This window comes from Macrosteles quadrilineatus, unplaced genomic scaffold (genome assembly GCF_028750875.1).
Source record: "Macrosteles quadrilineatus isolate MER2022 unplaced genomic scaffold, UCM_ALF_1.0 Scaffold_3__2_contigs__length_128488019, whole genome shotgun sequence".
Taxonomy (NCBI): Eukaryota; Metazoa; Arthropoda; class Insecta; order Hemiptera; family Cicadellidae; genus Macrosteles; species Macrosteles quadrilineatus.
In genome coordinates this window covers 107649171-107674231 of record NW_026542596.1, presented here as the reverse complement: position 1 = coordinate 107674231, position 25061 = coordinate 107649171, and the positions used below count along the sequence as shown (strand labels likewise).

At 34.8% G+C, this 25061-nt stretch overlaps 1 protein-coding gene across 3 annotated transcripts; it reads left to right on the top strand.

The window, feature by feature from the left end:
* Window positions 1-1362: 1362 nt before the first annotated feature.
* On the top strand, window positions 1363-24606 carry LOC128988762 (DNA repair protein Rev1). 3 transcript variants are annotated; one of them, XM_054410378.1, is made up of 13 exons: window positions 1363-1468; window positions 3419-3545; window positions 7227-7271; window positions 8025-8412; window positions 8583-8703; window positions 10485-10638; window positions 14257-14383; window positions 15220-15415; window positions 17718-17836; window positions 19556-20081; window positions 21101-21224; window positions 22186-22375; window positions 24439-24606. In XM_054410378.1, the coding sequence occupies exons 1-13, from the start codon at window positions 1415-1417 to the stop codon at window positions 24566-24568; spliced, it is 2301 nt and encodes a 766-aa protein (XP_054266353.1). In that variant the 5' UTR covers window positions 1363-1414; the 3' UTR covers window positions 24569-24606. The 3 variants fall into 3 exon arrangements, with proteins under 3 accessions (XP_054266353.1, XP_054266351.1, XP_054266352.1); XM_054410376.1 differs by having other exon boundaries at window positions 7227-8412; XM_054410377.1 differs by lacking the exon at window positions 1363-1468 and adding an exon at window positions 3130-3174 and having other exon boundaries at window positions 7227-8412.
* Window positions 24607-25061: the final 455 nt, after the last annotated feature.

Sequence of the window (25061 nt, the reverse complement as noted above, 5' to 3'; positions counted from 1 at the left end):
GATTTTAGACAAAAATCCGGTTTTGATTTAACAGAGTATGTTATGATCCTTTCAATTTTGATAGTTTTCGTCATTTTTTAGAAAATGTTATTTTTAATGGGGATTTTCCCATAAAACCCCATAAAAAACTGGAAAAATAGGATTTTCTCAAAAATGGCCCGAACGATTTTGATAAAAATTTAGTATGTTATAGTCCTTTATGTTCTGAACAAAATGGTACAAATCCCATTTCTGTAAAAATTACGGTTCAAAAGTTATGGTGGATTATGTTATTTTCCCATAAAAATCCCCATGAAATAACGGAAAATCGGATTTTCCCAAAATTGGCTAGAACAATTTTGATAAAAATTTAGTATGTTATAGTCCTTTAAATTCTGAAGAAAATTTTACAAATCCCATTTCCGTATATTTACACTTACCGCTTACACATGAGAAAGGTTGTTGACAATCTTATGGGAGAAAGTATGTGTCAGAATGCTGATACCGTTTATTTTGTTTTAGTCTGTTAAGATTAAAAATTTAAGGGCTTTTATACCGTTAGCTATAGATTTGCACTGATAGCTCATGTTTACTTGTGCTGGAAAATGGATTTTTTTAAAAATTTAAACGATTCTGATTGAAATTCTTCTGTTATGGTCCTTATAATTCTAAACAAAATAGTGCATCCTTTCGTTCCTGTTAAAATTACTGTTCAAAAGTTAATGAAACTTTTGTGATTTTACCTATATTATTATCATAATTACTCTCATCGCTTACCCATGATAAAGGTTGTTGACAAGGTAGGCTAATGGAAGAAAGTATGTGTCAGATTGCTGATACCGTTTATTTGTACCTCTAATAAAAAAATAATACGTGGAAACGTATATTATGGGTAGTTATAGTGTAAATATGGGGAAATATCAAATTATTTTAATCTTGGATGCTATCGAGGATTTTGCGAGTAATTTTAGAATCCATGCGAGGAAAATCGACGATTTTCGTCATTTTTACCTGAATTTACCTGATTGAAAGACCATACTACCATAGATAAAACATACTCCCTTAGCTATGATACTACACCCTAAACAGATTTCTTTGACGACCACAAACGCCTCAACAAATAAACTCTCACACACACACACAAGCACACACACCTACCCCAACCTCAAGAATTGACAATTCCCTGGTCTTCAAGACTACGGAGAAGAGTAACCTGTATGTATGTATGTATGTATGTATGTATGTTTCATGCGGGGAAAACCCATGAAAACCAAAGAGGTCGGTTGGCAACACTGGTTGTGTTGTGTTATTTGTTGTTTGTTCTTGTTGTCTCTTGTCAGCTTGTCTGTCGTCTGTCGTTTATTGTGACTGACTAGTGATTGTGTTGTTTCTTAATATCTCACATTTTTTATTTAAATTCAACTGTATTGAAAAAATGGGCAGGAAAAGGAAGCCAAAGGGTGGAGAAGACAATGGTTTTGCTCAATGGGTGAATATTTTTATTTGTAGCCTAGGCCTAGTCCAGTTTTTACGAAATGGGGTTGCACTTTTCTCTTCTAAAGAAGTAGGCCTTGTTACTTACTTACTTACTTGTTACTTGTGGGTGTTCGCCTCCGCTGTCCTTAAGAAAGGGGGCTCGTCCGGATTTATTTCTTCACATCATTTTTGGTCATCAGTAGCCTCAAAGAAATTTTTTATTTTGTAGTAGGGTCTTGTTGAGAAGAAGTCTTTAAGTTTATTTTTAAAGCCGTTTGTGTTTTGAATATTTTTTAATTGATCTGGGAGATGGTTAAAAAATTTTAGTCCTATGTAGTTTGGATGGTTTTGAGATTTTTTAAGTCTATTGTATGGTAGGTCAAATTGTTGTTTTCTTCTTGTGTTATGGTCATGTATGTCTTCTCTTCTATTGTTGTTTGATGTTAGGGAATGGATGATGGTTTCGTAGATATAGATGGATATGACTGTTAAAATTTTATCGTTGATAAAGTATGGTTTGCAGTGTTCTTCATCTTGCAGATCATTAATTGCTCTTATAGATTTCTTCTGGACAGTTAGTATTTGGTCTAGGTAGATTTGCGGTGCCGCTCCCCAGGCTATAATGCCAAATCTTATGTGGGAAGAAATTAGAGCATGGTAAACCACAAGTGCGGTATTTTTCCCAGATATTCTTTTTATTCTCTTAAGGCCATAAAATGCTGAGGATAATTTATTTGTTAAATTTTCTACATGAGTTTTCCAGCTGAGGTTTTCATCAATTATTAGTCCTAGGAATTTGGTTTCTGATACTATTTCAATATTGGCGTTAGGCTTTTGGTTTGTTGTGTTTCTTGATGTAAAGTTTACTATTGCACTTTTTGTCTGGTTTATAGTGAGATTGAGTTTTTTGAAGTTGTCGCTTGCAGAAATTGTTGTTGCTTCAATTCGGTTTTCAAGTTCTTCTATATTTGATGCTGGAACAATGAGGGTTGTGTCATCGGCAAACATTATACATTTTGTGAATTCGGGGAGGTTTTGAGGTAGGCTATTGACATATATTAGGAAGAGTAATGGTCCCAATACGGAGCCCTGTGGTACGCCATTTTCCATCTTCCCACAGGTTGATTTTATTTTTTGTTTGGTGTTGTTAGTATAGTGGGTTACTTCGACTATTTGCTGTCTATTGGAGAGATAACTTTTTAGCCACATTTTAGCACTTTTTGTAATTCCTAACTAACTGTAAGGCCTAACTACTTAAATGGTAGGGCCTAGGCCTATGTACGTAGAATTACCACGAAAATAATACTGAACTTTTACTATTGATTTTTGCATTTTTTTGCCTTAGGCCTATCTAACAAAATTGGGCTATTTTAAGCACTTTTTACCCCCAAAAATTTTACTTTCATCCACTTCATTCATTTGATTAGGTATCTAGGCTAACATTGGCCTTAGAAAATTTTAAAGAAGAAAAACTAACAAAACAATGATGATAGGTAATGATAGGATGATAGGTGATGATAGTGATGATGGTAGGTCACAGGTTATTAAGCTGTAGGAAAAAATGTATTAGCCTAAACATATTGACACACAAACTTATTAAACATAGGCTACTATTTTTAATAAGTTAGGCCTAACTTACCGGTAACTTAGCCTAATATCAAAACAAGGCCTAGGCCTATCATTGGACTAGCCAAGTCTTACCAATCATCTGCCATGCAAGTAAGTAGGCCTATTGCATTTTAGGTTACACCACAATTTCATTTACAGAGAGCTCTAAGTTACCTCATTACCTTCCTTTCCTACAGCTAAAATAAATTTTGATTTATTCAAGTTATTTAGTGGTACCGGTAGTTTCATACTACCGGTAACTTATTTCTCCTTTAAGTTACCTACCACTAACTAACGTCTAATTGTTCATAGTTTGTTAAGAAAATACTTAACTTACCGGTATAACAACTTTCAGGGTGGTTACATGGCAGCAAAGAAGGCAAAATTGCAAGAACAGTTCATGATTGATGCCTCCAAAGAGCCCTTGAATGATAACACCAAAATATTCAATGGTATATCAATATTTGTCAACGGCTACACAGGTAAATCCAATAAAGTATAGGTAGGTAACCAACTATAAAACTAGGATTAGGATTGCTTTCAGAACAGTGAAAGCCAGTTGAGCGGAGCAATCATGTTTCACGGTTTTTAAAGTAATAAATAAAAAAAGGTTTAGCCTAAAGGCCTAGATATAATACAAAATAAAAATGTTCCCACACTCTGCACTGCTAACCTATAGGCCTACTATTTCTATCACCACCTCCTACCTCGTGGACCTGTTTCCCTCCCTTCCCATAGCATTTTAGGATTGCCGATACGGATACATTAATCAGAACTACCACAAAGGGTTCCGACACTCAGCACCTTTACCCTTTACTACTTCCTTCACCACTTCCTACGTTGTGGACCTGTTTCCCTCGCTTCCTAGAGTATTTTAAGATTGCAGATACATTAATCTAAATGCCACAGACGGTTCCCACACACTGCACTGCTGGCCTGTCCTACTTCCTTCATCGCTTCCTAAGTCCTAAGTACCTGTTTCCCTTCATTCCCATAATATTTTAGTATTTTAGATACGTTAATCTAACTGCCCCAAAGCGTTCCCATACTCTGCATTACTAGCCGTTACTACTCCCTTCACCACTTCCTACGTCGTGGAACTGTTCAAGTTTAGGCTACCATTTATGAGATTGATCCATGAATGTGATTCACCTACGAATTTTTAAAGATAAAATGTTAGGCTATTTGTTATAACCTTATTTAGCTACGTAAATCAAATCAGTTAAATACTATACCTAAAATGTATGATTTATCTATGACAGTAGGCCTACCTATTCGATCAATGGTCGTTTCCAAATAGCGACTTAAATGTAAACCTAAGACTTTCTCTGTATTATTTGATCAGTTGTCATCATCAAAGGTTTTTTCCTTTGTACTGTGTGTAGGCCGTGGATTGATTTGAACATAGGCCTATGCTATGATCACGCTATGATTGTTTGTTTTAATTAGGCCTACATTTACGTTGTTTTTTTGTAACCATTATTTTGTAATCATGGCAACCCATAAGACCAATGTTAAAACTTAAAACTTTGATTTACTTTAAAATTATAGGCTAGGCATTATCAAAAATTGAAATTGGTTACGTCTAAACCATCTAAACATTTGACAAAACAACCTAAGTAAGTTTGGCTAAAATATGTTCAGCCGTTATTGAGATTAATTGTTATATTGCATTGAAGTTGAACCCAAAGACCTTCGCTTCGCTCTGCTCAATAAAACACATCCAATGGGGTGTGAAGTCATAATGAAAAAATTGCTCCAAAATAAAATAAAAATTGCTCTAGGCAAATGCACAGACCTCACTATAATTGTACACATTGGTTATCCATACTATGGTAACTTAGGGAATGGTAACTAACATTAGTAATATACGGAGGCCATCCTTATACAGCTCGCTCTGGCGGTTATGTTAGGTTGGGTTATTATAAATAGTTCATTTTGAGGTAAATCCCAAATCAAAAGAATGTGACTCATTATGGAGACAAAACTAACCTATTGCACAGCAAATAATCACTCAGGACACTGACCCAGATAGGCGGTGACAGGTAATAGACGTGCTCTGGTCACGGACCTGAACTTTGCCTACTTGGAGGGGATTTGGCGGGCCAAAGTATGACTCATTTCCATTTGGTATAATCTTATTCATAACTAAACAAGGAAAGCCCTACAAACATATTTTACTTTATCATAGCCCAACCTAACATAACGACCGCAGCACACTGTATAAAGGTGGCCTCCGTATATTGCCAAAGTATCGAGGCAATTACTGTTTGTCGACTCCCTTTTGTTACGATTTGTAAGGTTCTGACTTCAAAAGATCAAAATGGTTTGGATAGTCAGGAACAAATAATATCACATGTTTGCTCACTCTTCGTGCTAAGTTAATTTGTTACAGCAAACAGGACCTAGCACCTAACGAATAAGTGTTATCCTACTCCCCTACTCGGCACATTTGTGTAGGCCTATTCCTAGTGACTATATTACATGAGTAATAAATCGAAAACACTCAAACGGATGTTTTATCTGTTTATTCATTCCGTACACCCAACCATCATTTTATATATATATTTATATATATGCTATATATTTAAAGCTAACAAGGATCCCAAACTTTTGAGCAAACTGTACGCCGCAAACCTATCAACCACATAATTTATCTAACCAAATCCCTACATCAAAAAATACATTCAAAAATATAATAATACAGTACTTGTTCCAAAATATTTATGAACAAACACAACTTTTAAACATTATAATATAATATTGAACATAATTATGTTAAACAGCAATTAATTCCTCAGTAGTAGGCCTATCTCCAAACTAAGTTAAACTTTTAAAGCACCATATTTCTAAAAATTCAGAATATATCTTTAACTATTTTGTTGTACACTGCAAAGGACAATTAAATCAGGATATATTTTTAATACATTACTGATTACTTAAACAACAAAAGAGCTCAGAATAAAATTACATTTAAAATCCCTGAACGGGAGTGGTAACTGAAAATTGCTTTAGGCCTACAAATAGTCTGTGAAAGTGTTATAAAAGATTTTATGACTTGTGCTCCTTTTTCCGTTTCCCTCTTGAATTATCCTTTTGGAGATACAATTGATTGCTTAAGATTGCTTGTAATTAATTACTTTGTTTTGTGTTAATCTCTTATATTAATACGTGAGGGCTGTTTTTTGTGAACAAAACTCCTCCGTTATTTCTGAATCGATTTTAACGTTTGAGGTGTCAAATAATTCGTCTCAATTCGTAGTTTTGCATAAAGATTTTAGAATTTTAAGAACTCTTACCCTTAAGGGCACGAGACGCTCTCAAAGGTCGCATTTTCCCCATAAGAATTACATTGAACAAATTTAAAAACAAAAACAGCTGTACATAAAAAGAAACTCACCAGCTTTTTGGGATTTAGGGGGTTATAGACAAATCTAAACAGTCAATCAGTTTTGTTGGAAGAACAGACAATTTCTTGAGTTTAAAGGAGAAATATTGAAAACAGGAGGATGAGACAATTAATAGGAAATCTTTTACGTATGTGAAGAGTAGAGGAGAGGCCTTTTTCTCACAGTAAGGAATCCAGGTACACAATCACTTGGGGAGATGGATCATGTTTGCCAGTTATGCTAAGCAACTTTTTGGAAGTAAAAAAACCCCATGAAGAATATGGACACTTCGTGTTGTCACAGTAGTAAAGTAAACCTACCTAAAGTCAGATCAAATAAATTCACGCAGAAATGTTTAACATACTGGTAATAGCTTTAAGTTGGGAAACATTTGTGGAAAACACTAAAATATAAGGTCGGGTCCAAAAAATTCTAAAATATTTTTACAAGAAGCGTTTATTATTTAAAAGCGCTATTAAATAGCGTGAGTATTACAATTAGTTACATAAGTATTTAGTCGGGTCTTTTAAACTCATCGAAAATTATGACCGTTATTACTGTAGTTTTAAAATAACTTCTGTATAATACGGGTACTTGAAAATTGCTCGATTTCGAGCAACAGGTACACTAGTTACACATTATTTTGTGTTTAAGAAATCATATTTAAATTGTCTAATCCGCATTTTTATGCATTAACATAAAGCTTCAAGAGTGTAATTTTTGCTCAATTATCTTTTTCAAGAAAAGTTTAATCACGTTTTATTTAAATTTCAGTTCCGTCAGCTGACGAACTCAAGCTACTGATGATGAAACACGGAGGTATTTACCATCACTATTTCCGTTCTGACCGCACTACACATGTCATTGCTACCAACCTACCTGATACAAAGGTGAAACACTTGAAAAACATGAATGTTGTCAAACCTGATTGGATTGTTGATTCTATTGCGGCAGGGAAAGTTCTAGATTATTGTCAGTATCTGTTATACAGCCATCAGTCGAAAACCCAACCCAAACTGACCTTCAAGAATGTAGATACATCAAGAGGCAAGACAGGGTTGGATACCGGTGCTGAAATTGATACTAAAGACAATAGTAGTGATTTTAAATCAAGAGGCAAGACATTTACAGAGTTGAGTACCGGTACTGAAATTGATACTAAAGACAATAGTAGTGATAGTGATTATAACCATTCTATGGAACCAACTGAGAATGTTGATGATGACGTGCAACAAAATTCTCCTTTAGATAATAATATACCAAATGAAGCGAAGCCTCGCCTAATTTCTGAAGTTGAGGCAGTACCAGGTACATCCAAAACCTCAGCCATAAAAACAGCAAGTGAGGCTGGGTTCTTATCAGAATTTTATTGCAACTCTCGCCTTCATCACATATCTACAATGGGTGCCACGTTTAAACAGTATGTAAATGAACTCAGATTAAAGAATAGTGGAAGTTTGCCTGGTTTGACAAAATTAAAATCACTCAATTGCAGCAATTCATATAAAAAAAGCACTAAAAGATATTCGAGTGTCATAATGCATATAGACATGGATTGTTTCTTTGTTTCAGTTGGTTTGCGCAAAAGACCAGACTTAAAAACATTTCCAGTTGCAGTTACTCATGCCAAAGGTGAAAAGAGTGGATTCCAGAGAAATGGTGTGGATAGGAAAGCTGAGTTTGAACTTTACAAAACGAGGAAAGAAGAAAAAGCTAAAAATATTTCTCACAAAGTTAATAACGCTGATGTACAACCATGGTCTGACTGGGTTGAATCTATTGAAGAGTCTGATTCTATGTCTGAAATAGCTTCTTGCAACTATGAAGCAAGAAAGATGGGTTTGAAAAATGGAATGTTTTTAGGACAAGCTTTAAAGTTGTGTCCCTCCTTAAAGACGATTCCGTATGATTTTGATGGCTACAAAGAAGTTTCTTATTGCTTGTATAATACTGTTGCAAGGTATGTAATTCTAAATTTATTTTTGACTTTTCTAATGTACACTGTTGTGTTATTTTTCCGTAATGCCTAGTTAGTTGTATAAAAGCTGAAAGATTAATTTCAGAAAATACATTACATGTACTTAAAATCTGGAACGTTTCTTACATGTTGCTGATATGCTGGGCTTACAGTTACACATTAGACATTGAAGCAGTAAGTTGTGATGAGATGTTTGTGGATTGCACTTCATTGCTCAATGAGACATGCCTTTCTCCTCTACAGCTGGCCTCGCTTATCAGAGAAGAGATCAAGGTATGTATATCAAAGATAAGACCTAAATAAAAACAATTGAGTAAATTTTTAAACTGATTTTTCCGTGTGCCTGCTGATAAGTATATGTATTTTTTCTTCCATATAAAATCTATATATTTAGGCCTAATATACTTGCAAAGTTTATTATAGGCCTACATGGAAACACACGTCCATAGGTGTGGAGATTTTCAAACTAGTTAAAAGTTCAGAAAGCCCATTGTTTAATTTCCTCATCATTTTAAACCAATCCCGGATACTTTTTTTTTGCCAAGAGGGGGGATGCAACTAACCCAAATTTGAGTGAGGTAAGACTGTAGCTTTTTTTATTTAAAAAAATAGGTAAGAGTATTTTTAGGTTCAAGGAATTTCGCCACATACAAAGACAGAAGGAGAAATTATTCATTGAAACAACATTTTGTATAGCATGCAAGAGATAACTAGTTGTACTCAGACTTTTTTCGATATATTTTTCATGCTAATTCAAAGTTTGTAATTAATCAAACTTGAATGATAGTTACTGGACTTACACTATTACTGAGTACTAATATAATTGAGGGTTAAATTCAACTCGTGTAAATAATGTTAATGACACTCGTAGAAGTTTTTAAGGCACCCGCCAAGGCTCGTACCTTAAACTTTCTACTCGTGTCGTTAACACTATCTTTACGCAATCGTTGCGTAAACTACTATAACATAGTCTCTTATTTGGTATCAGTATTTGCCTTTTAAATGTTTCAGTTCTTTTTCAGACACCCGGTTTACTCGGGCTTCTTTCGCCGCGGCATTTTGAGTACCCTGGCCTATACTCGGGCATAGGGTTTAATGTGTTTTAATGATTTATGTTGTATGCACATCAGCTTTTTAGTACCACAGTAGCTCTCTTTGAAAGGGGATCATTCAACTATGTTCTTTTTCACTAATAGGCTACAGTTGGTCCAAATAGATGGGATGTCTACCCTGCTATCTAAAGGTCAATGTTGCTTCTAAACAAACTAATAATTATACATAAGTCTTACAGGTAATTTCGATAGTTTTGTTGATAATATATTTTTAGGAAAAAGCATTTAGCTTGGATTAAATGCCAGATACACCATCCTACAGAAACTTTTACCAGCACATACCATAATAAAAATTACAGAATCCAAGGCCATCATACCTGCAGCTCAGAGAACCTTATCTACCAGCTTCAATGTTCACATTGTCCAGCCCAGTACATAGGCCTAACAACCGAGACTCTCCGAAAACGCATGAACGGCCATCGACATGATGTTAAAACTAGCAAAGAAAAACCAGTTGCACAACATGCCTTATCCCACCAACTTCTATTTGATGACTGTTTCACCATAAAAGCTCTAAAATCATTGCCAAAGAACCAATGCAATAGTTCAATGCTCAGAAGATGGGAATTAGCTTACCAGTTTGTGACCAACTCCAGAACCCCACCTAACCTCAACATTAGATAATATCCTCATATCCTCACCCTCACAGCTAACTCTTAAGTATTTATTTTCATGGACAAAACTAATTTGCTTTTCAATGTACATATTATATGTAAATACAATATTGCAATGTGCCTGATTTTATGTGTGTGATTTTATGTGTTCTTTGACTCATCTGCAACCTTTCATCAGGTGAGTTAGCTGTGTCCTCTCCATCCTATATTTATTTATTTGATAATATATTTGTATTTTTCAATATTTTAGAAGACACAGGATAGTTTATTATACTTATTTTCATAGTTTCTGATTATTTATATCATTTGCAATTTTGTAATATTCCAGGAAAAGACAGGTTGCCCATGCTCTGCTGGCTTTGGAGCCAACCGTCTGCAGGCGAGACTAGCCACCAAGAGGGCCAAACCCGACGGACAGTTCTATCTAGAACCATTTGATGTGCAGGCCTTCATGGACAATATCAGTGTGTCTGACTTGCCTGGTAAGGGATTTTTTAATCAGAAGTTATTAGTTATATGAGACTAGACTTGAAAGCTCAAATTTAATTTGACTTGCCTGGTGAGCGTTTGGATCAGAAGTTATGTAAACCGGGTTTGGTTGTTCAAAGATAAATTTTTAAATAGTTTTTAGGTCCAGCTTAAATGAATATCTCGGTTTTAGCATTGGCTTGAGGGTACTGAAGAAATCATCCAGTCTTTATGGACTAGTTGTGGCTATTCGTAGTAGTGTGGGTACTTTTACGTTGTAGGAAATCCTTTATATAACGTGCTGTGGTAGTTGGCTTAGGTTAGGTTATTATATTTTTAATAAACCATCCTTTAGCAAACAAATTAAATGTTCACATCAACACTAAACTCTCACCTACCAATGACATACTATCTGCTACATGAAATATTGACCCTAACTGTAACCTTTGAGTATTGTTAGAAGTAGATATCCCAGTCTCAATTTGTTGCTACTTTAAGAATAATAAACGGTATCAGCATTCTGACACATAGCCTACTTTCTCCCATAAGTTTGTTAACAACCTTTATCATGTGTAAGCGGTGAGAGTAAATATACGGAAATGGGATTTATACAATTTTGTTCACAACTAGTGGCTTGTAGGGACATAAGTCCCTAAAAAGCTCAAATGTAAAACAACTTTTTGCAATACCGGTATTTAAACAAACTCAGAATAACATTATCTATGTGTCAGAATAGGCATCCCTACACCATATCTTTTGTGTAAAAACCAGTTTGTTGTTCTTCTTTGTTTGCTTTTGTTGATGTCATTTTCAATAAATAATTTGAATCACTCCAGTGGTTTAACATGAAAAGGCAGCAAACATATCATTGTTTGTGAATAAATACTGGTTTACTAAGGTAGCTTTGGTCTTGTGGTTAATGAGGATAAATAAAAGTTTCCCTGTTTGGAATTTTAAAAATTCATTGGAGGTTCACCTTCAGATGAATTGAAGACGCCTGCAATTTCATCTGCAGTAGGCTTATTATACCTACGACGATCCATATTTATCCTGTCTACAAACCTAAGTTCTAATTCACTGTCACCTTGTACAACTATTTCTTCCCAAGCTCTTTTGTAAATTTGTGCAAATGGATTTTCTAATAGAATTTCAGCTAGTTTTGACAATATTTCAGGTTTTAAGTCACTATTTTCTCGATGCCTTTGACGAATTTCTGTTGCTGTTGATGTGTCAATAATGTACAATTGGCCATACACAGGGTCTTCATCATGTTGAGGCAGCAAATCTGAGATTGAACGATAAATCTGTCCTTGAATTTTGAAACAGTATGGTCCTTTTCCTGGAATATCTTTCTTACTGGCTGAAAAATAAGCAAAAGCCATCGCACTGTTGCATTGTCGAATGAATTTATACAGTTGTGGGCTCTCTTCAAACAAACTTTTAAGTTCTACATTAGTTTTTGGCTGAGGAAGGTTAATAAGTCCGTTATGGCAACATGTCATAAAATGATTATTCGTTAGTTCTTCTCTAAAATGAAGAGCACTACATTGAATGAACTCTTGGTCCAGTAATCCTGCATCATGGATCTTTACATTTCTCTCGTCTACCAAGGGTCTTCTAAAAAGGGGTTGTAACATATCTTGATTAAGTTCGTCATTATCTACTCTTGCTCTCCTACGCGCACTGTCATTCCTATGAACAGTTCCCCGCCTTTGTGGTATTCCCCTGGCGTTCATATTAATTACAGTACTTATAATGAAAAGAATATATATCCAGCAACCAAAACATCTTGAATCCCTGGTGATTTTATAAAAGTATGATCGAATATGATTACTTTACGTTGTATATTCACTGCACTAAAAAAATTTACTTACGAAGGAATGCAAATACACCATTTTAGAACCAATAACATTTATAGGTTATTTTAGTTGTATATATTTACACAACCTTAACCTTAAAATGTGTAGAAATATAAAGAAAACAACATCATTTAAAATAAACTTGAACATATGATTTAAAAATAAAAACAAAACAGAAGTTAGATTTAATTTCGACTCTTTGATTATTTATACAGAATATTTATTCTATGTCGTTTATTCCTTTAACACGACAATAACATAAAAGCATGAAAAAATGAAACTTGAGTATATGATTTAAATATAAACAAAGAATTTTCCGACTAATCTTCAATATTTCAGTTTTATTATAGTATACATTTCATAGTTGCATAGTTGACTGGCTAAAAGTAAACCAAATGCGTGTATTGATCACTGTTTTCAAATCTGTGGTACAGCTGTTTTAATTTCAAAAGATGTAAACAAATTAAACCCCATGTTGTTTTAATGGGAAAAGTTTTATTCTGTTGCGAATTTATAGTAAAAAAATAAGATAAATGAATAGTTTTCCCTCAAAATTCACGTCAAGACCTTTAAAATATGACCCCTCCCATCCTTCTACGGCCATCCAGTCACTCACAATTTCTTTACAAAAATTTGACTTACGGAATTATATATATAGAAGATTTAAAGGACTACCTACATACTAAATTTTTATCAAAATCTTTCGGGCCATTTTTGTGAAAATTTTTACAGAAATGGGATCTGTACCATTTTGATCAGAATATAAAGGACTATAACATACAAAATTTTTATCAAAATCGTTCGGGCCGTTTTTGGGAAAATCCTATTTTTCCGTTATTTTATGGGGTTTTATGGGAAAATTCCCATTAAAAATAAAAAAACTATCAAAATTTTAAGGACCATAACATACTATGTTAAAATAAAACCGGATTTTTTTCTAAAATCCTATTTTTTGTTATTTTATGGGGTTTTATGGGAAAATAACATAATTTACCATAACTTTTGAACCATAATTTTTACAGAAATGGGATTTGTACCATTTTGTTCAGAATTTAAAGGGCTACAACATACTACATTTTTATCAAAATCGTTCTGGCCATTTTCGAGAAAATCGATTTTTCCGGTTTTTTATGGGTTTTTATGGGAAAATCCCCATTAAAAATCAAAATTTCCAAAAGATGAAAAAAACGCCTGGAGATACCATGGATTAGAACCTACATACCAAATTTCATCGAAATCGGACCACAAGTAGACCCAAGTAGTCGGGACAAGTAGTCCCTAGCTCTGTACACATCCAGACACACAGACACACACAGACATCACTTTGAAAACCACTTTTTTGGGTCCAGGGGGACCCAAATCGGATATATCCACTCAAAACTCAAACTCGAAAATTTTGACGAAAACAATACTTTCTCCATATACTATGGTATAGGGGGAGAAAGTAAAAATGGACATAGTTGGATTGGTACTGATGTTACTATGGTTTGGTTTCTGTCAAATACGCCAACTTTGTTACCAAGTATAATTTACTATATAACTATTGTACTATAACATTTTTTTTTTTCATTATTGAAACATCTGGCCACTTACAGATTTACTAATGACTGGGCAAATATTTAAAGAAAAGAAACGTTTTTACTAAAACAAAATGTATATCATTGTTCAAAGAGCATGGGAAATGAATGGAAGTATGAAGCAACAAAGTCATGAATAGGTTAATGTTTGCCTGTGCAAAATGCATTTTTTTATCTTGCCACCTCAATGTTCCAGGTGTTGGTCGGTCTACCAGTTACAAACTCTCTTCAATGGGGATAAAAAAATGTTCAGATCTTCAACAAATTCCCCTCACTAGGCTACAGGCTGAATTTGGAGTTAAATCCGGGGAATCACTTTATAAGTATGACAACAATAAATCTGTGTGATTTATCTAATTTAATTTTGTTTAGAATAGCAGTAGCCTACAGTAAAACTCCCATCTGAATCGCCTACAGAAAATATTTTAATAAACTTAAAACCATAGTTCTATCAATCAATCAACATCTTCATTGAAATTTCTTTAGGAAAAAGAATATTGTCATAAACAGATTGTAATTTAACTTGGGTAATTTTTGTCCAATTTTGATAAAGTTTGGTTTGAATGTGTAAGGCAGGATAAACTTTTATGAGTTCGTGAACCAGCATGATTGGACCATGGGAACGGGGTTAAACGGGGGGTTTTATGGGGTAAAAATGGGTGTTTCTCATTTTTTACCCTTAAAACACAAAATTTATCAATTTTTCCCCATACTAAGAGCTTAAAAAAACAAATAATTCAGCATGTCAAAGATATCAAAGACATAGAGTTTAGGTGTGGCCAATCTGCCAAACCAACCCCTCATGCGAGGTTTGGCTGTAACGGCGCGAAAGGTTCTCCCACTCCCTAATCCCCCATTTGGTCCCATAAAGTCTCAATTGATTTGGATATTTGGAGTTCTACTGTATTAGATTGCAAGTATAAATTCAGTTGTGTAACCAGTGGTGGCTGGGACAGAGTCCACCCATTTTCAAGACTAGTAAAAATAATAACAATTAATAAATTAACATTAATATGATTTTTATTCTTGCATTTGAATGCACATATTCGTTACCAGGGTCAATGTTTTTAGGACAGGTGATAATTCGTCCTTGTAATTCCTAAAGGTATCCATTAGATGGATTAATGAGGCAAAAAGAACATAATGTATAATTTTTTAGGCATTGTCGAGGTGAAGACCATAGAAAATTAGTGTTTGACCAGATTAGGAAATCAGTATCAGCTGAAGTAAATTATGGAATACGATTTCAAGAAGCTAAAGAAGCTGATCAATTCTTAAGGGAATTATCAAAAGAAGTTCATAATCGATTGTTGGAAGTGAACATGAAAACGAAATTAATTACCTTGAAATTGATGGTAAGTGCAGTTTCATCCAGATTTATTGCAGTAGTCTTATCTCTAAACCAAACCAGGAGTGTAGGACACTCGGAATGGGGTGATTATGAGAAACCTACCCTCCGCAACAAACAATAGGAGACATGGGTAGCTCTGAGTCTGTTGTCCCCTCAAAAGATACTCCCGTGAAGTTGTCCCCACCATAATGAGCACAAATTATAAAAACATATCCATAATTTAGTGCTGAATTTGTGCTTCTCAAAGGTATGTATAAAAAAAATGTGTGCTCAACAATAACACACCAACAAGTTATAAAAATTGTTGGCGGGGGTAACTTCACATTCAGCCCGCCACCAAAGGGTTTAAAAATGTATTACATAGAAATTTAGTGCTCATTTTGTGCTACAACAATATATAGTTTTTATAATTTGTGCTCTAAAAACAACCGAGTAAATGAGGAAAAACTGCCACCGGTGATGACGTCATTCACCGTGCCACATTGAGTAAATTGGTTGAAAATAGTCACTTTTAGATTAAATTCATACAGTGTACAGGGTGTTTTATTTAACGGTGCCACCATTAGGATCTTGTAAACGATACATCTTACAGGAAACATAAAATGGGGAACATTCTCTTGTTTTTAAAGATGTTGAAAAATAAGTAAATGAGATGTTTGTAAATGGCTGCAATTTTCCAACATAGCGGCCAACTTAGAAATTTCTTATGGAACACCCTATATTTTATCACGTTTTTGGGTAGAAAATGCAATTTAAAAACTATTTTGTTCTTGACACTTTTTCGGTAAACCCACTCGTTTAGGAGTTACAGCTTATGAAAAAGAGACTTCCGTTGTACATTTAACATCATGTAGCCCCTAAACAAGTAAGTTTCGAGCAAAAATGTGAGGAGTTGCGGATGACGTCATCACTGTCGGAAGTTTTTCCTCACTCAATCGGTTGTTTTAAGAGCACTAATTATACAAACTATATATTGTTGTAGCACAAAAATAGCACCAAATTTCTATGTATAAAACATTGTTAAATCCTCTGGTGGCCGGCTGAACGTGAAGTTAGCCCCGCCAACACTTTTTATAGCTTTTTTGGTGTGTTATTGTTGAGCACAAATTTTTTATATATACCTTTGAGAAGGACAAATTCAACACTAAATTATGTATATGTTTTTAAAAATTTGTGCTCTTTATGGTGGGGCCAACTTCACGCGAGTCCAAAAGATTCCCTATAGTATAGATTAATTTAACAGGTTTTGTGGGTAAGAGGAAAGTAGGGAAGGGAAGATAGGGGTGTGTGACACAGCAAGCTGGGCAAAAACTATGAATAAGATTAGGTAGTTCCAAGAAGGGCCTTAACCCCAGAGCAGGTATTAGATGGATTTAATAGAATAGAATAGACGCTTGACTGTGAATTGAATTGATGAAGTAACTATCAGCAAATACAACGCAAAATTATAGTGTTTTTTAATGTTTTATTAAATGGTATTCAAAGTGTTTGCTGTTGTAAATGTACACGTCCAGGACTCGATTAAAACTAATTATGTCTAAAAAAAATTAAATACTACCCGGATTGTTAATCTTTTAGGATTAATAATGAAAAGAACAAAACTGTAAATATTCTTAGTTATTGTACAATTCCATAGCTCTAATAGTGCTTTAAATGAATAGTTTGTTCGACGGGGGTATCGTTAGTTTTCTGGGGATCCCAAACATTTCCATCTGTTGAAATACTCTTCCTCTATGAAGGCTATCATAGGCCTTTGAAAAATCAATAAAAAGCCCATGTACTTCTTTATTGTATTCCCAGTGCCTACTAATAACTTGTTTCTGTATGTGGATTTGATCCATTATAGATCTCCCTTTTACGAATCCCGCCTGGTGTTCCACTATTATACTACTTGTGTATTCGTGTATTCCAATGTAATAGTGTAGGTGTTAAAATAAAACAACACAAAAATAGTTTAATTGGAAGATGGACACAATTGGCACACATTCAATACGGTTTTCTGTTAAACTGACACACTAGGACTTTGCCCACCAGGCTAGGTTATTTGTAAATTTAAAAAATACATTTATTTAAATTTAAAATATTTGGTTACTTAAAACCTACCTAACCTGGTGTGGTATAACAGTAGGGTACCACAATACGTGCTGTTTTTAAAATCTGTCATAAATTAAGCTTGTCTGGTCCAATTCATTTATTTTTTCTGTTTGAAGTAATCCGGATGATTAGCAATCAGGGTGATTGGAGTTTGGATAGTTGGATTTCTACCGTATATGGATGGATTTACACTGTTTGTTTGTTCAACACAGACCAGAGCAGCTGATGCTCCAGTAGAGACTGCCAAGTTTCTCGGTCATGGTGTTTGTGATCACGTGTCTCGCTCCTCAGCTCTTCTTACGGCCACCGATGATTTGGATGTCATCACCAGGTATCTCAATAATCAAATAACTTGCTTACCTACCTTATCTCCTTGGCTATCGACCTTACCTAAACAGTTTTTGGTCTTGATATACATCTTTATTTTTTTTTTATTCGGGAGAAGTCATTGGCTCTTCCACCTTCAACCAAAATAAATCCATTCAGAGTTGTTTTCTTTTAGTATTCTGCCTTAAAATACAATATTATTTTGTTTGGAAAGTTAAATAACATGAGAGTGTTTTACACATCATGACACACTCTGTGATACCACGATTGCTGTCAATCCTGTTGTGCCTCAGTACTTATGCATAAGATCTATTAGGGAACAAAGCTAGTCAAGTGGTAGAACAAAGAACTTCAGTTTCCAAAGTCTTGGGTTCAAATCATTGCCAATTAGAATGAGAACACAACTGGGTGCAATTCTTACATCTCAGTAACTCGCACCGGAAATACCAGGTAAAACCGAATCATACTGACCTATCACATACTTTTGTTCCTTAAACAACATCAAATGTCTTTAAAAACACTGAAAAAGGAAATAATAACTAGATGAAATTGAAATAAGATTGAAACAAAATCAAAGCTCTGTCTTTTAACCATGCAATATTCACTGGGCCTAACCCATAACAAAGGAGAGTTAGTTAGTTTTAGCATAGACAAAAAGAACTAAATACGAGGGCTATCCAGAAAGTAGATTACGTTTTTGTCTGTATCCGCTAGGGGCGGGGCTAGCGCGACCATCTTGGTGTTAGTTCGTTATGCAGCTCAGTCGGCATCTAGCCGTGCTAGTAAGAGGTTCCTGCTGTACTCCGTTGAGTTACTGTGACAGTTTAAAATGTCTGTGTTAATTAAAAATGCCGCAAACTGTGAAGTGCGTGCAAAAAAAAAATTAATGGACTCTTTGGTTACAGTTTGGTAACCAAGCTTTTTGGTCATGATCTCGTGCAACAAACTTCGCAAAATTTGTGGAAAACCCATAGGAGTTCTGTTATTATGAACTTTCTAGTTTTACGGACATCGGCATCAACTTTTTCGACAAGTTCGGCAGTCACAATGCTGGGTCTTCCACTTCGCTCTTCGTTGTGAACGTTAGTTCGGCCATTTTTTAATTTGATGACCCACTGACGAACTCCACCTTCAGTAATAAATAATGTTTTCACAAAGATGCCGATAGATTTCTATCGGTTTACAGTTTTTTGCCGTCAAAAACCTTATAACTTCACGCACTTCACAGTTCGCGGCATTTTCAATTAACACAGACATTTTAAACTATCACAGTAACCAAACGGAGTACAGCAGAAACCTCTTACTAGAACGGCTAGATGCCAACTGAGCAGCATAACGAACTAACACCAAGTTGGTCGCGCTAGCCCCGCTCCTAGGGGATACAGACAAAAACGTAATCTACTTTCTGGATAGCCCTCGTATATACTGTCAGCTGTGCTGCGGTTACCATAGGTTACCACTGGGAGCGCCTGACCCTATGGTAAATATGGTAACCACAGCCTGGCTGACAGTCTATATTTAATTCTTTTGTTTATGGTTTTGGTTTTAGTTAAATTATAGAATTACTTAACACCTGTTGACCTGTTTTCCTGTTTATAACTGTATATACGAGTAATATTATGATTAAATGGAAATTTGACTTTGACAAATGAATAGAGAGTAAATTTGTGTTGTTACTTGAGCTGTTATCCCACCTAAATATATATTATATATGTTTTTTCAGAGAAGTTTTAGCACTATCTCACCAACTCAAAGCAGACCCAATAGAACTGAGAGGAATCGGAATCCAGTTGTCAAAGCTAGAAAGTACTAAGCTATCTAAACCAAGTGGAAATGCTATAGTTAAATTCTTACGTCCAAAGAGCGAAATCAACCAAACAAAAGAAACTATTACACTTGTGCGAAATCAAGCGATCAAAACTTCTAACTCTCAAGAGGCATCTAGTTCGTTGGCAATAGACAAGTTCTTTACTGTGAAGAAACATGCAACAAATCAGGATAAAGATAAACCAAAGACTTCTGAAAGAGTAAGGCCTATGGATGTTGAAAAGGAAGTTTTGGAAGCTTTGCCAGAAGAAATTCGTAAAGAAGTTATGATGGAGTACGGATTATCAGTTAATGATTCACATTACGAAGAGATAGATTCTAAATCAAGAACTGAAGAAACAAAAACAGTTGTCAAAACTGTAAGTGAAGATGAATTTGAATTTATCAGTGGAAGATTTGATTTAGGGCCTAATTATTCACAGGTAGGATTTCAATAGGTAGAAAATAACATATTTTTACTCGCATATCATAATTTTACACTGTAGAGGGTACTAATTAATTATTAGTGACGTCTGACGTCTCAATACCAAAATTGATCAATTCTCTATACAGACACCTGAAAAATCAATTCTCAATTCTCGAAACCGATAAACATTTTTTATGGTTTTACAAAATATTTGTAATGGATTGATTTTTAATACTATACCATCCCTTGTCTTTATGCTCTACCATAAAGTATATTTTAAGGTAATGGGGTGTTTTTCAAGTTAGGAAAAACTGTATGCAGCAATGAAAAATTCAAGCAAAACTGGAGGTAATATCATGATCATCTCCTGCGGTCGTGGAGACATTTTTGTCGTCTTCTGAGATCATTGCAAATTTTGAATATCAGAAACAGAAACATAATCACTGTCTTTCGCCAAAAACTTGATTATCGCTCACCGGTAACAGAAACACCATCTACGCCTCCCAAGAACACGGCAAAATCACGAATATCTCGCACGGTCATGAAAATATTATCCACGGCTTCTGCGATTACGGCAAAATTTGAATCAATGCAGGGTGGTTTGGACATTATCATTGTCCCGCAGTTGCTGGAAAATTCTGATAATTTCCTGCAGTCTTGTAGAAATCATCGATCATCGTTTCGCGGTCACGGAAACGTCATCGTCGTCTTGGGTGATCGTGTTAAAATCATAAAAATCTACCGTGGTCATGTAGTAGACCTCATCATCGTTTGCCTCGGTCACCGTAACAACCTCGTCTTCTTGCACAATCACGGCAAGTGGTAATTTTCCGATCGCGCAGACGTGACAGGTCGGTTATCGGAATCGACTTTTAACGATCGATTGTCAATAGGAATATCAAAGTCCAAGTATCTGTGATATTGAGAATCTACATATCTCTAGTACTAATGTTAGTTGTTTACCATGCATTCAAACCATGTCTCATTGCCTTATCTTATTGTTTTCCAACTCATATGGTTGATTTTTTTTCTCAGATTGACCTCGATGTTCTCGCTGAGTTACCAAAGGAAATAAAAAGAGAAATTGAATATGCAATACCGAAGAAGTCTAAAAAGACACCTGACCCTCATAAAGATAAATACTTACCTTTCTCTGAAGGTGTGTATTGTATTGTGGCTTATAATTTGCATCAAAACCATTAATGTTATTATTAAATGTAAATTCAAGAATTATTCAGTTTGAAAGCTTATATAAAGTGACAATTTATTGAAAACCACTTCATCTTTTCTGTCACATTTAGGCCTACTCATACATAGTGCAGGGTTTCCAAGGACCTGGCAAAATTGGGGAAAGTCAGGGAAACAGGTAAGGAAAAGTTGAAGAAACCAAAAGTCAGAGGAAATTTTATAAAATAATGCGAAGATAGGGAAATTTACTTAACACTTTTATAGATTGTGTTAATATTTTAGATGATTAGTTATGTTAACCCTTCCGGGACGACCTATACTATGTATAGCCTACAGACAGCAAAATAAATATAAAAAAACCAAAGAAATATATTTTTTACATCTGTAAGCGGGTATATCCACCTAAAGTCCAAGGCAAGGGTTAAAATGAGATAGTTTAAAAAAAAAATTACTAAAGCTCTGAAAAATCTGTGGTGGGCTGACGCCCGATTGCCTTGATGGTTGAAGAAATTTACAAGGGTCCTAATCCCTCGACCGCCATTTGGTGCCAGATTGCTCCGAAGGTCAAAATCAGCCTCTCTCCGCGCTCTTTCCTTCAAAGATCATAAGACCCTTTGCCCACTTTCCATTTGAGTTAACATGCCAGCGTCTTGTTTATCCTCCACCTAAAAGATACACAAGTAGGTATTGGGTGTTCACCTAAGTCCTCGGCGAAAGATCTCCCCCCTGAGGGTTTGACCAGGATTGCCTCCGTCCTGGGCTTTTTTGGCCGGGACTTTATCGGAGCAGAGACCGAGCCGGGTCCAGTTTGGGCCACGCCGGTCAGCTGTGCCTTCACTTTTTACCATCACCAAGAAAAATACCAAGAACAATTCACTTTTTACTGTAGCACATTGTGTAACTTGATATTTCTGAAAAGTCCATGGTTGTAGATCACACAGATGAGGTGAAGCTAGACCAGAAGTTGTCTCCAAAAGAGGTAAGATCAGTGATCACTGCGTGGACCACAGCAGAAGACACACCCCAACCTTGTGATGTAGATATGCTGTCAAAGTATCTCAAGGGTCTTATCACCTCCCATCAGCTGGACCACCTTGATGTCAGTGTCAGCTGTTTACACAGGTATGCTAAGTGATAAAACTAGGGATGGGTCGGTTGTCCGGTTTCCCGAGAATTGACATAAGTCTATTGTGTAATCATTTTGCTGGGAGTGTAGTTATTGGTTAGGAGAACATAAAGGCATTGACTATTGGATACAGAATTGTATTAATAGTGAAAGATAAAAGGTTTATCAGATGTTTGTTTCCGACTTTCATAATGATTTATTACTATGATAATGAAGAAAAAAAAACATTTTCAGTCCCAAACCCATTATTATTTTATCATGACAATAATCATTTTGTGGAGGTCAGCAAGAGCAAGTACTTCCAAGGGGAGTCAAAGCTCATAAAAGTTTTATTACTTAGATTGTTAATCTCTTTTATACCTTTACTTCCATTATTTTTTACTAGGATAATTTTTTGAATTCCAAAACTCATTTTATCAGGGTAATGATAGTTTTATGATGTTTAGTAAATTTTGATCTGATGTCTCAAACAGTATTATTGTCGTGGATTTTTAATTTACTACTGGTCATTGCCCTCTGCCATACAATTGTTGATGGTTTCATATTTAACGTGTAACTAATCTACAGTTATATTTAATAGTTAAAATATTTTTCTTTACTATTGCTTATCTCTTCACCTTTACATTTCATTCTTCAGTTTGTATTAATTTTATGGTACATTATAAATTTAGTAATATTTGAGTTTGAAATCCAAATCATGAGCCCCTAAAATAAAAATAAGGCATTAATTAAATTTATCATTTTGTTCATCTTGTAAAAAGGTTCAAAGTTTTAATAAAAGGAGAAATTATACTACATAAATTTAGTTATAGGATTTGCAAAATTCTATTTAATTCTTACTTATCTAAAAACTTACCCTTAAAAGAGGGATGAAAAAAACTTTATTGAAAATTCAACATCTTACAGTAACTCTCAAAACTACTAAACTGCATGATAGTAAAAAAGAAACAAGGACGGTTTGAGCAAGAAGTGCCTTTAAATAGGTAGTCAGTAGGCATCTCCTGATTGGCTTACAACTTGAATGTTCTAGAACATTCTGACCAATCAGAATACACCTACCCTACATGTTTGTTGCAAATCCTGTACAAGCTGAATTTAAATTAAAAACGGTTATTTCTCGTAAAATTTAAATCTTGAATTTTTACTTTAAATCATTGAAGTAGGTTCGAAACTCTTATAACCAACGGCATTCTAACCAGATTGCTGATTGGAATAATGTTTTCCTACAGTTACCTAACAATGTACATGTTCTCTCACTGATTTGAGAAAGCAAAGTGGCCAATTCGCTTATCAGTGAGACAATGTTAACATTGTCTCACTCTAATTACTTTGTCTCACTCCAAATTTGCAACGTGAAGGCACGAAATAGTGAGCGCGTAACATGCAGGCAACGTCGTATGCGCGCGAAATACTTTGGCATCACTGGCTGTAAATCAGCTGGTCAGCTGTTGTACTGTTGTATTTGTCATTTCACATTAAATGTTATATTAAAAGCTCACTTCTGTGTAAAAATAAAATAGGTTATGTTTCTTCACCAATTTATTTGTTTTATGGTAACTGTAGGAAAAGTATAATGTGCAACTCGAGTTCAAAGTACAATTGCCTCACTCGAGAAACCATTCCTCACTCGCATACGGCTCGTGAGTAAGGATTTCTCTCGAGTGAGTCAATTGCTCACTTTTCTCACTAGTTGCACAAATAACTATTTTTTGTCTTTGGATTTGAGTTTATGTTGTGTGGTAGTGGAGTGGCAGTGCCTTTCATCATGATAGAAAAAAGAAATGCTCATGTTTTTTCGTTGTTTGAACATAACCTCACACTAAAAGATGCACCCTTATAAGCAGAATAAATAAAATTGTTTAAAAAACTTTTTTGTTTTATTCTTTAAAAAAAATAATGTGTAATGTGGCCTTAATCTTGTAGAGTGTGTATTAGATTCTCCAGAATCTTTATCTCAATTGAAGCAATGACATTTAAGCTAATTGTATTGAAGGTCATTTGTGAAATGTTTTATAAAATTTGTGCTGAATAGCCTTGATTTAAATAACATTTGATGCAGGTGTATTGAGAAGCGCAACAGTCAGCTGTGGCAGGACATATACCACAATATGATCAATGAACTACAACTGGCCATGGTTGCGGAATACGGCCTCAGACTCAGGGTTCCAAACACATTTAGACCACTATGATAGGAGAAGCAACTAAATGTTTTGTGGTATTTTTTTAAAGAGAAGTAATAATAGTTGTATAATATTTTATTAAACGTTTACAGTTAATGTTCTTATTTTTTTAAATGTAAACCTAATTGATTTAACCTAATTGACCTAATTGTTTGTGATTTGACCTAATTGATCAATGAAAAGGTTAGAGATGAAGGAATCATTACTATTACCAATTGATGGGGATAGACCTGATTGTATTTAAATCCAAATATCAATGAAGGATTAATAGTTAAAGCACGGGTCACACTACGCTGCTCTTCAGCCGCTGGTGATCGTGATATTAACGATGTGTGAGAAGTAACAGCTGTGAGGTTTTGCAACAAATTACTGTAAGCTGCTTAGTTTTATGTTCTTACTTATGCTACAAATACTAATTTTAATCGCCTAGTTTAAAGCTCAGTTCTTGCCGCCATTTCGTCCTTTTTGGGTGCTCATAAACCAGCACTTAATATTGAGGATG